Source organism: Monomorium pharaonis, chromosome 3 (assembly GCF_013373865.1).
Source record: "Monomorium pharaonis isolate MP-MQ-018 chromosome 3, ASM1337386v2, whole genome shotgun sequence".
Taxonomy (NCBI): Eukaryota; Metazoa; Arthropoda; class Insecta; order Hymenoptera; family Formicidae; genus Monomorium; species Monomorium pharaonis.
In genome coordinates, this window is record NC_050469.1 from 17,525,466 (window position 1) to 17,540,005 (window position 14,540).

The 14,540-nt window shown below is 24.6% G+C and overlaps 1 protein-coding gene across 1 annotated transcript; it reads left to right on the top strand.

Moving 5' to 3' along the window:
- Positions 1-1,078: 1,078 nt before the first annotated feature.
- LOC118644643 lies at positions 1,079-14,158 on the top strand. The gene is made up of 4 exons (XM_036283633.1): positions 1,079-2,570; positions 2,829-3,026; positions 3,675-3,805; positions 14,027-14,158. Exons 1-4 carry the CDS (start codon positions 2,414-2,416, stop codon positions 14,156-14,158), a joined length of 618 nt encoding a protein of 205 aa, XP_036139526.1. The 5' UTR covers positions 1,079-2,413.
- Positions 14,159-14,540: the final 382 nt, after the last annotated feature.

A 14,540-nucleotide genomic window follows, 5' to 3' on the forward strand; every position in this document is an offset into this window, starting at 1 on the left:
TGTAGATACTGTTGAAACTACTAATGATAATGAAAGTATATATGAAATGATTTTAACAGAATATCTTAATACTTTAAATCCAACATGTCTCCCTCCGCATAAATTACGTTTGAGAAAATATACTGTTATTATACTTATTAGAAATCTTAGTATCAGTGAAGGATTGTGTAATGGTACTAGATTAATGGTTTTAGATTTGGACAATAATTTATTACGATGTGAAATTTTATCTGGTAGCAAAACTGGTGAAATTGTTTTTCTTAATCGTATTACTTTATATTGTGAAAATGTTTACCCGTTTACTTTCAAGAGAAGACAATTTCCAGTAAAATTAGCATTTGCTATGACTATTAATAAGTCATAAGGACAAACTTTTGAAAAAATTGCAGTAGATCTTCGTAAAAATGTGTTTAGTCATGGACAATTATATGTTGCATTTTCACGAGTTCGTTCCTGGGATTCTTTAAAAATATATTTAAATGTTAATAGATTATCTAATAATGTAAAAAATTATGTTTATAAAGAAGTACTTGGATAAAATAATTGACTTTTGAAATTTGTTTTTATAATTGTAATTTTAATATACATAAAATTTATATGAGAAGTGCATGAGATATGCATGAATAGTTTTATGTCAATTTTGTTTGTTATAAAAATATTGTTATAAAATACATACATACATTTTACTTAATTTATTTTCCAATAATGATTATAATATGATGATGGTAATGATAATAATAATAGTCATTTTTTATATTGTTGTAAATAATGGAAATAATGATTGAATCATTTATTTCATGAAAAATAATCAAATCCAAGTAAGAGAAAAGTAAGAGTAAAAGAAAAATTTTGTTTTAAAAGAAATATTTAAATTTAAAAAGAATTTGAATAATAAAATTTATTGTTTATTGAACATTGGAAATATGTTACTTTAAGAAAAAAACTTTTTAGAAAATTTTTTGAACTACAAATACTTTTCAGTTAAACATTTTTTAGAGTTTTTATTTTTAGTTTTTAATTTTAACAGACGACGTTGTATATTGTATATTGTATATATTGTATATTGTATATTGTATATTGTATATATTATAATATATTTTTAAGAAAGATTCAAAAGGAATAAAAATCTGAATTTTTAAATAATTTTAAAAACATGATGTCTGAAGAACATATTAATGAATTTAATAATTTAAATCCCATCGAAATGTTCACAAAAACAGAGGAAATTGATGCTATCAAAATATATGATTCTACAATGTAAGTAATTATATACCAAATATACAAAAAAAATATGAATATATATGTATAAATACATTGTATTTTAAAATCTATAAAACTACAAAGTAGAATATTTAAAAATATAAAGATATTGTTTTTTTTCATCATATTATATTTTTATCCGATATTTCTCTCTAGGAAGCCTAATATTAGGCTTATTAGATTTATTGAAAACACTATTCAGTTAGCTAAAATTAATTCTTTCATTATAATGTGTGTATTTATTTCGATGTTATAAATTGATGTTACTTTATATAATAACCTTTTATTGTCTCATACCTCACAAAATGTGACATAATTATGTTTTTATACATATTTTTTAAAACATTTTTATTGCAAATGACGTCAAACAATTATTTTAATAATAAATATTAATATAAAGTTTAAATACAACAAAAAATAATCACTTATTTTTTCCGGACCGGAAGCCTAATATTAGCCACCGAAGCGATATCTTTTTCGTAGTACAACTCATTAACAAAGACAAAGATATTCTAATATTAAAACTAAATAAGTCGTCCAAAAAATGTCGATCCTCTAAAAGTTAATAAACGATATTAATATTTGAACATCTTTACAGAGAAATAATTGGATACGTAGATGGCATTGAAGCACCAAGATTTGTTGGTAGTAACAAACAATATAAATTTTTTAAATTTTATTTGAATAATAATGATGGAAGACGCATACAGGTGGTGGCATGGAACGAGTTTATTAATAAAGTTGAATGCCACATACAATCAAATAATGTAAATTAATTTACTTTTTATTAATATGTTATTTACTTAAAGATTAAATTATTAAAATTTTGTTTGTCATATAATAGGCATTTCTCAGACAGAGTAATTGTCGTGTAGTTTATTTCGTTAAATAAAAATTATTCACATCAAGATTATTTAACAAAAAAATCTAGCATAATCCAATATCAACGTTTCACTTATTTATCAATAATTTAATTTATTCTATTTTCTTAACAGTTAATTTATTTAGTTTAATTGTAAATTTATTTTTATTATGTCTCTTAATTTTAATTATAAGAACTATACTTGTTTTACATATTTATAACATTTTAATTTTAAATTGTATATTTGGATAGATTATTTATTTAGATGGGGTACAAGCCAGAGTGCCCAAAATGTCACAGTTTAATAATGGAAACGTTTCATTCGAACTACAAATTCAAAATAACACCCTGGTTTCCAATTTAGGAAAATTTCAAATAATGTCTTCTAATAACACTAAACCAAATCGAGTTCAATTAAGTGATGTATTAAATACAACTAAACTTGTCAGTAAGTTATACTTAAAAATTTATGTTTATATACATACACTATTTACATAGAATATGCATGCGAGTTATTTTTGTTTTACATATAGGTGTGTGTGTGTGTGTGTGTGTGTGTGTGTGTGTGTGTGTGTGTGTGTGTGTGTGTGTGTGTGTGTGTGTGTGTGTGTAAATGAAACATATAACATAAAAATTAATATCTCATTTATTATATTATTGCAAAAATTGCTAAATAAAATTGGCATTGTATATTTAAATTTTTTAGAACTGGAAGGTTATGTAAAATCAAATTTTGCAAGTATACATAATAGTAAATTAAATAAGACGATTGGCTGTGGATCTATCACAGATGGTGTATATAAACTTGAAGTACACATTATTGATTTTAATGAGGATAATTATCACAAAGAACTCATACAAAAAGGGAATAAAATAGAATTGACTGGAATAATACAGAACACAGGTAGATAACTATTTAAATTAGGAAAATTAATAAATACAATATGAACGGCAATCAAATGATTAGAATTTTCGTATAATATATAGATATCGAATATTATATTGTATACTTTCCACTGATTTCAATATCTGGATAACTAAATGGCGTCACTTTTAGTGAGGATTCACCATCTTAGTGAACTACTTGAACCAGTGCTATTATATGCGTAAACCTTGTGTACATATGACGTGTTGTTGTGACACATAAGTCCAAGTAAGTCACTAAGATGGCTTCAGCAAAAGTGGCACCGTCAGTTATTTAGATGTTCAAATCACTAATACTTTCATATAATTAACCTTAAAAAGACACGTTTTTCTGGGGGAAAAATTTCTACAAAATTAAAAAAAAAATTACTAAAATTTACGTGTTCCAATTTTATCATTTTTATTAGAAAAGTTCTAGAATTGGAACACTTTTGTAAATTTTTGTAGTCTATTTAGAATTTTGTAGAAATTTTTCCACCAAAGTTTGTTGACTACTTTTTACAAATTATGAATTGTAACATACAATGTACTTTTTAAGTACTTTACGAGTTATGAATTGTAGCATATAATGTACTTACTCTATGTGTTTATCCCAAAATAACATATTTTATATTTAATTTTATACTAGATCTTCCATATTTAATGGTTAACACTACAAATGACATTAAAAAAATAGAGGGATTCATGTCAATATCATCCCTTTTAAAAGGAACAAAAAGTTTAAAAAAAAGAATGATTGAAAATAACGAAGAACCACAAGTACGTGGAAATATAAATATATATATATATATATATATATATATATATTATGCATATCAAGATATAATTTTTTTACAATTTGTATTATAAAAAAAGGCCATACTTCCAAAAGCAACATACCTCCGATTTTTTTGAAACTGTGTATTCTTACGTAGAGTTTTATAAAGTTTTAAACATTTTAGTTTTGAACATAAAGTCATTTTTCTATTGTCTTTATGGCAAAAATCAATAGAACATAAAATGTGTATTTTAATAAGATCTACAACTTTTATCTGAAATAATTTTTGAAATTTCCATTATTTACGGAAATAAATGGAAAACCCGTGTTTTTTATGGTTTTTTATGGTTTTCGTCATGAAAATCAAATTTGTGCCAATTTTCACTATTATATTCGTAAGCAGCGTGCCAAAATACATAAGAATACGCAGTTTCAAAAATATCGGAGGTATGTTGCTTTCAGAAATTTATCCTAAAAAAATTTATAAAATTAACCCTTTAACTGTATCGGTTTTTAAAAACCTTTAATAATATTAATTTTTAGAAAACCAATCCTTTTCGAACAACTTTTTTAGATTTAATACTAGAACATTTTTGTCTTTGTCAGTGAATTTAACTACAAAAGATGTCACCACTCTAGCGCCTACTATTAAAGGCTACCGCTCCGGAAAAAATAAGTGATCATTTGTATTAAAAATGTGTTAAAAAATATAAACAAAAAATAATTATATCGCACTTTGTAAAACATAAAGCAGAAAAATGTTATAACATTTTTTTAACACAAAATAATTAAACGCATAGTATGTCGGGTTAATCCAATAAGTTTTCCTTTTGTATTAAATTTTGAAACATGGTATAACGCAAAAAAGTACGTCGCAATCAGGGCATATAGAAAACAACCAAACAAAATAACCAATTTTAAAGTTATAAACATACATTATTATTGCTTGGACGTTTAAGATCTATAAATGCGCAGTCGGAGGGTTAACAATTTTAAAAATTATGAAAAGCAAAACTTGTTTCAAATTAAATATATAAATTTTTATTTTTACAGATATTAAAGAAAAAAAATATAAATGTTAAGATAAAGGAAGCATAAACTAAAATAAACAAGATTTAAATAAATTAAGTTAAAAATTGTTCAACATATCAATGTTTTATTATATTTAATGTAATTAAATAAAATAATAAACTAATAAAAATAGTTTAATTTAAACATTAAAAGGTTTTGCAATTTAAGAAAGGCGAACTGAACGTGTCATATATTACCGTCTACTAATCATGTGTTTGTCATACATTTTTAAAAAAACAGCAAAAACAAATATTTTTATTAAGTTATTTTGCGTTGAAACGGCAGAAATTGGAACAGTTAGGCTAGACATTTTTTATTTTTTAACATGATAAATAAATTTTCGAAACAGAATTGAACAAAGGCGCGTGCGTAGCGCGCGCCTGTATTGCTCTAGTCCTCTTATAAAATAGCCATGTAACCCTAAAGTTGCCTGCTAATCGCGATTGCATTGTTGCCGCTTTATTCCGATCGCGATTGGCTGTCTCGCGCTTGACTCGCTTCGTGTGCGAGAGTCGTGGTTTGACAGTTTAGTCGAGAGTAGCTGTCATTGCGATTGAATTTTGACAGCTGTCAAATTTGGTGAAAAGAGTCGATCAAGTAAGTTGTAATTTATATAATCCAATTATGATATTTAACTATTTCTTAACAATTTATATAACATGTGTGTGTGTGTGTGTGTGTGTGTGTGTGTGTGTGTGTGTGTGTAAATTCTAGGATTATATATTTGTAATCGAAAAATAGACAAGAAAAAGACGGAAATAGATTGATAAATAGAGAGCGAGAGAGAGGAGAGAGGGGCGGGAAAGGAAAGAAGAAAAGAAATATAAATCCAGGTAATGATATGAAGAAAATACATACTTATCTTTTAATATTATTTATATGAAAAACATAATTATTTATGAAATAATATTTATTACACAATACTAAGTTTTTTCAGAGATAAATACAGAGAGAAATAAAGAGAGAGAAAGGAAAAGAAAGAAGAAAAAAAAACAAATACAAAATCAGGTAATGATATAAAAAAATGCATAGCTGTTTTTACAAAAAAGTCATTTATATAAAAAATATATTTATAATATAATACTTAATACACATCATGTTTTTTTGTAAAAACAGTTATGTGGTTTTTTATAATATTAAAATAAAATGATGAAAAATAAATATTTTACGAAATACTTAATAATTTGTATAAAATGTTTCCTTTTTGCAAAAAATGAAACTATGAAATATTTTGCAAAATGTTCACTTTTTATGATTTTATTTTAATAATGTGCACAAAATAAGAGAAAGAATCAATTGGTATAAGAAAACCACGTAAGTGTTCTAACAAGAAAAAAACCATGATGTTTTGTGCATATAAATATTACATAATATTATGTTTTTTTGTAAAAACAGTTATGTAGTTTTTTTATACCAATTAATCCTTTCTCTTATTTTGTGCATAATATTTTTAAAATAAAATGATAAAAAATAAATATTTTACAAAACACTTTATAATTTGTATGAAATATTTTCTGTTATGCAAAAAAAAAACTATGAAAAAACTATAAAATATTTTGTAAAATATTCATTTTATTTTAATAATATTATGCATAAAATAAGAAAAAAAATCAATTGATACAAAAAATCACAAAACTGTTTTTACAAAAAACATGATATTAATAATTGTTTTTTATATAAATATAATTTTTAAAAAATAACTATGTATATTTTTGACATTATTACCTGGTTTTATATTTGTTTTTCTTCTTTTTCTCTCTCTCTCTTTTTCTCCATTTATATATTTAAAAAAAAACAACATCGTTTTCTGTATAATAGAGAAAATTTTATAAATAAATTATAAAATATTTTGTAAAATATTTATTTTTTATCATTTTATTTTAATAATATGCACAAAATAGGAAAAAAATAAAAAACCATGACATTTTGTGCATATAAATATTTGTTAGAATATCATACTTTTTTATAAAAAACAGTTATGTGGTCTTTTTATAAAAATAGATTGTTCTTATTGTTTTATACATAATATTATTAAAATAAAATAATAAAAAATGAATATTTTACGAAATATTTTATAGTTTAGTTTTTTGCATAACAAGAAATGTTTTACACAAATTATAAAATATTTCGTAAAATATTCATTTTTTATCGTTTTATTGTAATAATATTATACATAAAATAATAAGAATCTATTGGCATAAAAAGACTACATAACTGTTTTTACAAAAAAAAAAAAACGTAATATTTCAACAAATATTTATATGCACAAAATGTCATAGTTTTTTGTAAAAACAGCTATGTGGTTTTTTTATATCAATTGATTTCTTTCTTATTTTGTGCATAATATAAATTATTAAAATAAAATAATAAAAAATGAATATTTTAGAAAATATTTTGTAATTTGTATGTTCCAAAATATTTCTTATTATACAAAAAACTAAGCTATAAAATATTTTATAAAATATTTACTTTTTGATTACTTTATCTCAATACTTTTTTGCACAAAATAATGAAGGAATTTATTTATTATATAAGGAAAAAAAAATTAAAAGACAGTAAAGATCTAAAAAAAAATAGAAAAAGTAGTTTTATGTTAATAATATTATGCACAAAATAATAAAAAGGATCTATTAATATAAAAAGATCATATAACTTTTTTTTTTACCAAAAAACATGATATTGTGTACTAAATATTTATATGCACAAAAAGATGAAAAAAATTATTTAATATAAAAAAAATAAAATTTAAAAGAACAGTAAAATAAAGGTGAAATAAAGTCTATTATAGTTTTTGGATATCTCGAGTGGATAAACGAAATACAAATTTTTCAATTTGTACGAAAGAGAGCGCACTAAAAGAAGCGGTGAGCCGCTTTAGCTACAGCACGACCCACTGTGTTAGTCACTGTGAAGTTGGCACCGCAAGTTTTCATGACAGTTCTACTTGCACCCCAAATAGTCCTAGAGGTCCTGATAAGTTTCAGAAATAGTTCCGTTGATGTAGTTAAAAAAAATGAAATTTAAAAAATGAGCTGCTATTTTTCCTGGCACCTTATTAATAAAAATTGAACGTTTTAACAGCACCTGTAGTGTTCTACTTGCACCCGTAATAGTTCTAAAGTTTCCGATAAATTTTAGCAATAGTTCCGTACATTAAATATATTTAAACAATCTTTTAATTTGGCTGTTGGCACCGCTTCACAAGAGTAAAGTACTCTTGTTTAGCGAATTTCGGCCAACTTTGTGGCCTTCTCTAACAGTTCTGCAATAATTCCAAAGCTTTTGTAGATTTCGTCGACAGTTTCCGTCTTTAAGCATTTTTTAATAATTTTTTTATTAGACGGCTGGCACAGCACTACAAGAGTAAACTACCATTTTATAGCAAGTTCCAGACGAGTACATAGTATTTTTCAATAGTTCTGCAATAGTTCCAAAGCTTTTTGTAGGTTTTGTCGACAGTTCATTTGACTAACAATTGTATTTATACGTAACCTCTTTCTAAACCTCTCACGATAAGTATTTATACATGTCATGAATTACTGGTTAACAATAGAGCGACATTGTAAGTTAATTTACAAATAAAATATTATATTAAAATTAAATATATTTGACGCTCAATACTGTAATTATGTTGGTAATTTAACTTAAACAAATCATATGGCCTTTTAATTTAATATAAAAAAGTTTCTCAAAATTAACTTTTATTTTAACTACAAACAAATTAATCTTAACGTAAATTTAATAGAATTAGTATATATTTACGTAACTTTTAACATAATAGAATTAATTTCATAATCAATTAAATTTCATTAACTTACAAGGGAACCTCGCGAACCCAAAAATTTTGATTTTAATGAAACTTGGCATAAATGTAGAGAGGGTAAATACATGAATTTAAAAATTTTTAGTTGGTGCTTATAAACAGTTTAAAGGAGTGAAACCACCCTTCAAAGATGAGACATTTTTGCGTTTTCTCGATATATCTCGCAAACTAAACAAAATATAAAAAAATATTTCATACAAAAGTCTTACAGTATAAATATCTCTATTTAACTGTTCTATTTATTATTTAAAAAAAATTTTTTTTCAAAAAAAAAACTTTGAAAAATAAATTTTTTCTGAAAAAATAAATAACACAGTTAAATAGAAATATTTATACTGTAAGACTTTTGTATGAAACATTTTTTTATATTTTGTTTAGTTTGCGAGATATATCGAGAAAACGCAAAAACGTCTCAACTTTGAAAGGTGGTTTCACCCCTTCAAACCGTTTATAAGCACCAACTAAAAATTCCTAAATTCATGTATTTACCCCCTCTACATTTACGCCAAGTTTCATTAAAATCAGAATTTTCGGGTTTGCGAGGTTCCTTTGTTAGTTAAAAAATAGATTAATTAACCCAACTCTAAAATTTAAAAAATGTCAATTACATTACTAACACATACATATTAGATACCATAAAATTGGCTGAAGTTTAAATACAATAACGTAGTATTCATATCTAATAGTACGAGCCAGAATCAAATAAAAAATTGTTTAAAAATGCATAAAGGCCTGAACTGTGGACAAAACTTGCAAAAAGCTTTGGAACTATTGTAGAAATATATTGCTATGGAGAATGCTATGTACTCGTCTGGAACTCGCTATAAAAAAAGAGTTTACTCTTTTAATACGGTGCCAGCCGTCTAATAAAAAAATTGTTTAAGAATGCTTAAAGACCGGAACTGTCGACAAAACCTACAAAAAGCTTTGGAACATTATTGCAAAATTGTTAGAAAATGCCATAAAGTTGGCTGGAACTCGCCAGACAGTGGTACTTTACTCTTGTGGTGCGGTGCCAACAGCCAAATTAGAAAATTGCTTAAATATATTTAATGTACAGAACTATTGTTAAAATCTATCAGGAACTCTAGAACTATTGCGGGTGCAAGTAGAACTGCTGTTAAAACGTTCAATTTTTATTAATGAGGTGCCACGGGAAGTTAGCACCTCATTTTTTAAAATTTCATTTTTTTTTAACTAAATCAACGGAACTATTTCTGAAATTTATCAGAAACTCTAGAACTACTTGGGGTGCAAGTAGAACTCTTATGAAAACTTGCGGTGCCAATTTTACAGTAACACGCATAACTCGGTGAAAAATAACCCATCGAATTGATATCAAATTAAGAGAGAATTGATATAAATTGCATTGATTAAATCAAATTGATGTCGATTTGATGGTTATTTCTCTGGAAAATCTATCTTAAAACGATGAATTTTACAACCGTATAAAAATTATTTACAGAAATGCTAACAAAATTTCTCTATTAGTAAAATATTATCAGAGATTGATATAGGTACAAAATGAATGAAAAATGTATTAGAGACGAGAAATGAGCGTAAATAGTTGTTAAAAATTCTATGTAAATATGTAATCATGCCATGTAACCCCCTTCCAAAGTTTGAGAAGTACAAGAAATAAACAAGTTGTGTATATATTATATGCGGTAGTAATTTTATTATGCAGAGTAATAACAAATAAAAAAATAACAGTTGGCGCGCGCGAAGCGCGTGCATGTTCTAGTCCTATATTAAAAAGGAGATGTTAAATCGAATCGAATTTATTGTTGCCTCTTTTCCGCGATGCGGATTGGTTCTTTCGCTTGGCTTACTTCGTGATAGTTTTTAGTTTTGACAGCTGTCAAATTTATGATAAATAAATAGCTACGCAAAATGACTTAATAAAAGTGTCTTTTTGTAAAGTGTCTTATTTAGTGTCTTAAGTGTTTCTATTTAGTTTTAATAAGTGTCTTTTTGTTACATACTTTTTGTTACATACTTATGACTTAATTTTTATGATTATGATGAATAAATAGCTACGCAAAATGACTTAATTTTTATGATTAAAAGTGTCTTTTTGTAAAGTGTCTTATTTAGTCTCTTAAGTGTCTCTATTTAGTCTTAATAAGTGTCTTTTTGTTACATACTTATGACTTAATTTTTATGATTAAAAGTGTCTTTTGTAAAGACACAAAAAATCAATTCTCATTTTTCAATTCTCTTATCCTTTTAAATGTAACCTATATTAATTAAAATATAATTATATTAAAATATAATTATACTTATCTTTTATTTTCTTTCTCTTTCTCTCTCTCTTTCTCTCTTTCTTCCCTTTTTCTGTACTTCCTTTTTCTATCTATCAATTCTCTTATTTTTTCTAATTAAAAAATCGAATTAAATACATCTTTTTACAACAACATTACATTAAACATGTAACTTATGTATGTATATTAATTTTTTTATTTATAACATGTAATATATGTTGTGGAACAGAAAAACATAAAAAGTTAATTATTCTTTTAAACTAAATAAAATTAAAAACTAAATTGAATTAAAGTTAATAACTTATAAAATTGATTTAGTTACATTAAAAATTGCATTAAAATTTTAAATTAATTATACATACTTATTTTTTATTTTCTGTCTTTTTAAATTTTTTATTTTCTGTTTGTCTCTCTCTCTCTCTCTTTTAATATATTAATTAAAATCTAAATCAAATACATGTTTTATCAATCGGTATAAAAAGTTTAGATATACTTTTATTTACTTTTTTACTTTTATTGCTTACTTATTTTTATTACTTTTTTACTTTTTCTATTTAGTTTATCAAATCATACATACTTATCTTTTATCTTCTCTCTTTCTCTCTCTCTCTCTCTCTCTTTCTCTTTTTCTCTTTCCTTCCCTTTTTCTGTTTTTCCTCTTTCTATTTATAGTCTATCAATTATATAGTCTATCAATTCTCTTATTCTTTCTAATTTAAAAATCTAATTAAATACATCTTTTTTAGATATACTTTTATTACATTTAATTTTACATTAAACATGTAACGCGCTTTACATTAAACATGAACCGTCGTCCGTCCGTGACGGTTCCCTTCTCTCGGCGGCCGATACGCGAGATCCGGAAATAATGACCTCTCCGGGGGTGGTGGGGCCCGGTAAGACAAACTTATATATATATATTTGTTTATTTAGTTTACATGTTGCAATTTTACGATAGAGAAGAGTTATAATGCATGAATGATGTCTACAATAGTCTACAATATCATTTAAAAGATACAGAACCAATCTAATAAAAATGAAGAAAAGTCCAAAAAATTTTAAACAATTAATATAATAAGAAAAAAGGATTAATTATTGATACAATTAAACGTTAATTAAACATTAAAACATAAACATAAACATAAACAATTTACAAAACAGTTTTGTTTATAAACATAAACAATTAACATAAACAGTAGCAATTCTTGGATTTCTGAATTATTTTACGTTTTATTTCGGTTCTTCATGACCGAAGATCGTTGTTTTCATCGTAGTTTTTCATAGTTTTTACGCTTGTGTTGTTATTATATAGAATGTCTCTTCTTTTCTGTCTATAATAATAAATTTAAATTTAATTGCTACACAGTAAAAGACATTTTGTATTTATGTTAAATTTGGTCCTTTCTCGCCATGATCTCGTAACATATATCACACTAATATTTTAATAGTTATTAAAGTAACATATTACATATGTTAAAATAATTTAATTACTTCGCGTGAATTTTCTTCTAATTTTCTTTTTTTTAAATTTATTACTCCTTTTAACAATGAAGATAATTCCATTCGACCATTTAGTCTACGTATATCTTTTAAATTATTTACTATTAAATATATAGAATCATCTGCAAAAATATAAGATAATAATAAAATGATTATTTCACTTAATTAATTAATTTTATTTACTATTTAATCCAATTGTTAAATTTTATTTAATATTATCAAATATTAAATACTTTGTGTTTGTGCAAGTCCAATTATTTGAACTTTATCTCCTTTACGTATTCCAAGTTTAAAGTACTCTTCATTTGTAAAACTTAAAATATGTACTTCCACTTTATATATGCCATCCGTGATTGAACCGTATCCAATCGTTTGATCTTTTTTAATATTATGTGCCTCAGCAAAATTTGTTTTTACATAAGCTTCTAAAACTAAAGTAATATATTTATTTGTAAAAGTGGAATATATAATATGAATTATATAATATGTAAAAATTAATTTCTAAGATTTTAAAATATTAGAAAAATTTTTATATCATGTAAATGTATTTAAATTATATAATTAATTTAAATTTTTTATAGTTTTAATATTTTATATATTGTGTGTGTGTGTGTGTGTGTGTGTGTGTGTGTGTGTGTGTGTGTGTGTGTGTGTGTGTGTAATTAATAGAACTTACTGATTCGTTGCGTTGCATTTATTATTTCGTTTAGTTTAATAGCCATTGGTTCTATTTCTAAATTTGAAGTTGGTTCGTATTTTCCTAAATTTGATACAATAGTGTTTTTACGAATTAATAGTTCGAATGGTGTGTTTCCATTATTAAAAGAAGCTACTTTGGGGCTTCGAGCTTGTACACCATCCAAATGAATAATCTTAAATTAAAATTATTTTTAGTAAAATATATATTTTTTTAATATTACCATAAAATATTATTACATACATATTATATTATATTTTAAATATTGTTATTATTATAATATATCCAGTTTCATTTATAATATCATAATCTTTATGTTATTTATATATTTAATTACATTTATATATACATATATTTATATTATTTATGTCATTTTTATACATTATTTTTATATTTAAATAAAAAATATTTACATTATTTAAATTGATGTGATGTATAATTTTATCTATATCATCATTCCAGACTACGATTTGAATCCTTCTACCGCTGCCATTATTTAAAAAAAATTTGAATATTTTGTATTGTTGGTTATTTCCAACAATGCGCGGTGACTCCATTCCGTCAACATAACCTATTATTTCACTATAATAACATACAATTATATTTTAATAAATATAATTTTATATTATAATACTAAGATTTGCGTTAAATATTTTGTTTAAATATTTTTTTTAATATTTGTTTCAAATTATATATACATTACATTACATTTAAATTACATATATATAGAATTATATACAATTACGTGTGTGTGTATATGTGTGTGTAAGTAAAATAATATTATTGTTGAAAAAAGAAAGCGGTTATGAATTAAATGTGGAATAATGGATTTCGCGATATCTCACATACTTTGTGTTTAATTTTGAAGATAACTGTCCAAATTCCTACGACGACGTCCAGTGGAAGTCCAGTGGACGTACGTAATGTGGAACTATGGATTTTCAATGGCTCTGTTTTGGATGTCCAATGGACGTCCACTGGAAGTTTCAAACTTCCATGACAGACGTCCAATGGACGTCAATTGGAGGTTTTATTTTTGTGTATCGGCAATCGGGAATTTTTGCAAAATTTTTTTGCAAATGAAGCAAATGTAGGCAATTGAGAACGTAGACAAACGGAACCTCCTTTCCCCCTCTAATGCATAATGAGTTGAAGAAAAACGGGGGTAATATGGCTACCACAATAATATGTATATAATATAATATGAATATAAAATAATATGGAGATTTCGAAAATGACCATGTTATCAACACGCTTAGATGATTATATATTAGTAAAATTTTATATCATTGTTTAATTTTGTATAACATAAAATATGTACAAATATGAATAATATATGAATAAAGAGTTAAATAGTAAGAAAATATTCAAGTATGCATACA

Excerpts from the sequence above, each read along its gene's own strand:
- LOC118644643 (XM_036283633.1), top strand. The coding sequence starts at position 2,414 with ATGTCACAGTTTAATAATGGAAACGTTTCATTCGAACTACAAATTCAA. Across the intron at positions 2,571-2,828 it reads AAATACAACTAAACTTGTCA|AACTGGAAGGTTATGTAAAA; the intron begins GTAAGTTATACT and ends TAAATTTTTTAG. Across the intron at positions 3,806-14,026 it reads AAAATAACGAAGAACCACAA|ATAACTGTCCAAATTCCTAC; the intron begins GTACGTGGAAAT and ends TTAATTTTGAAG.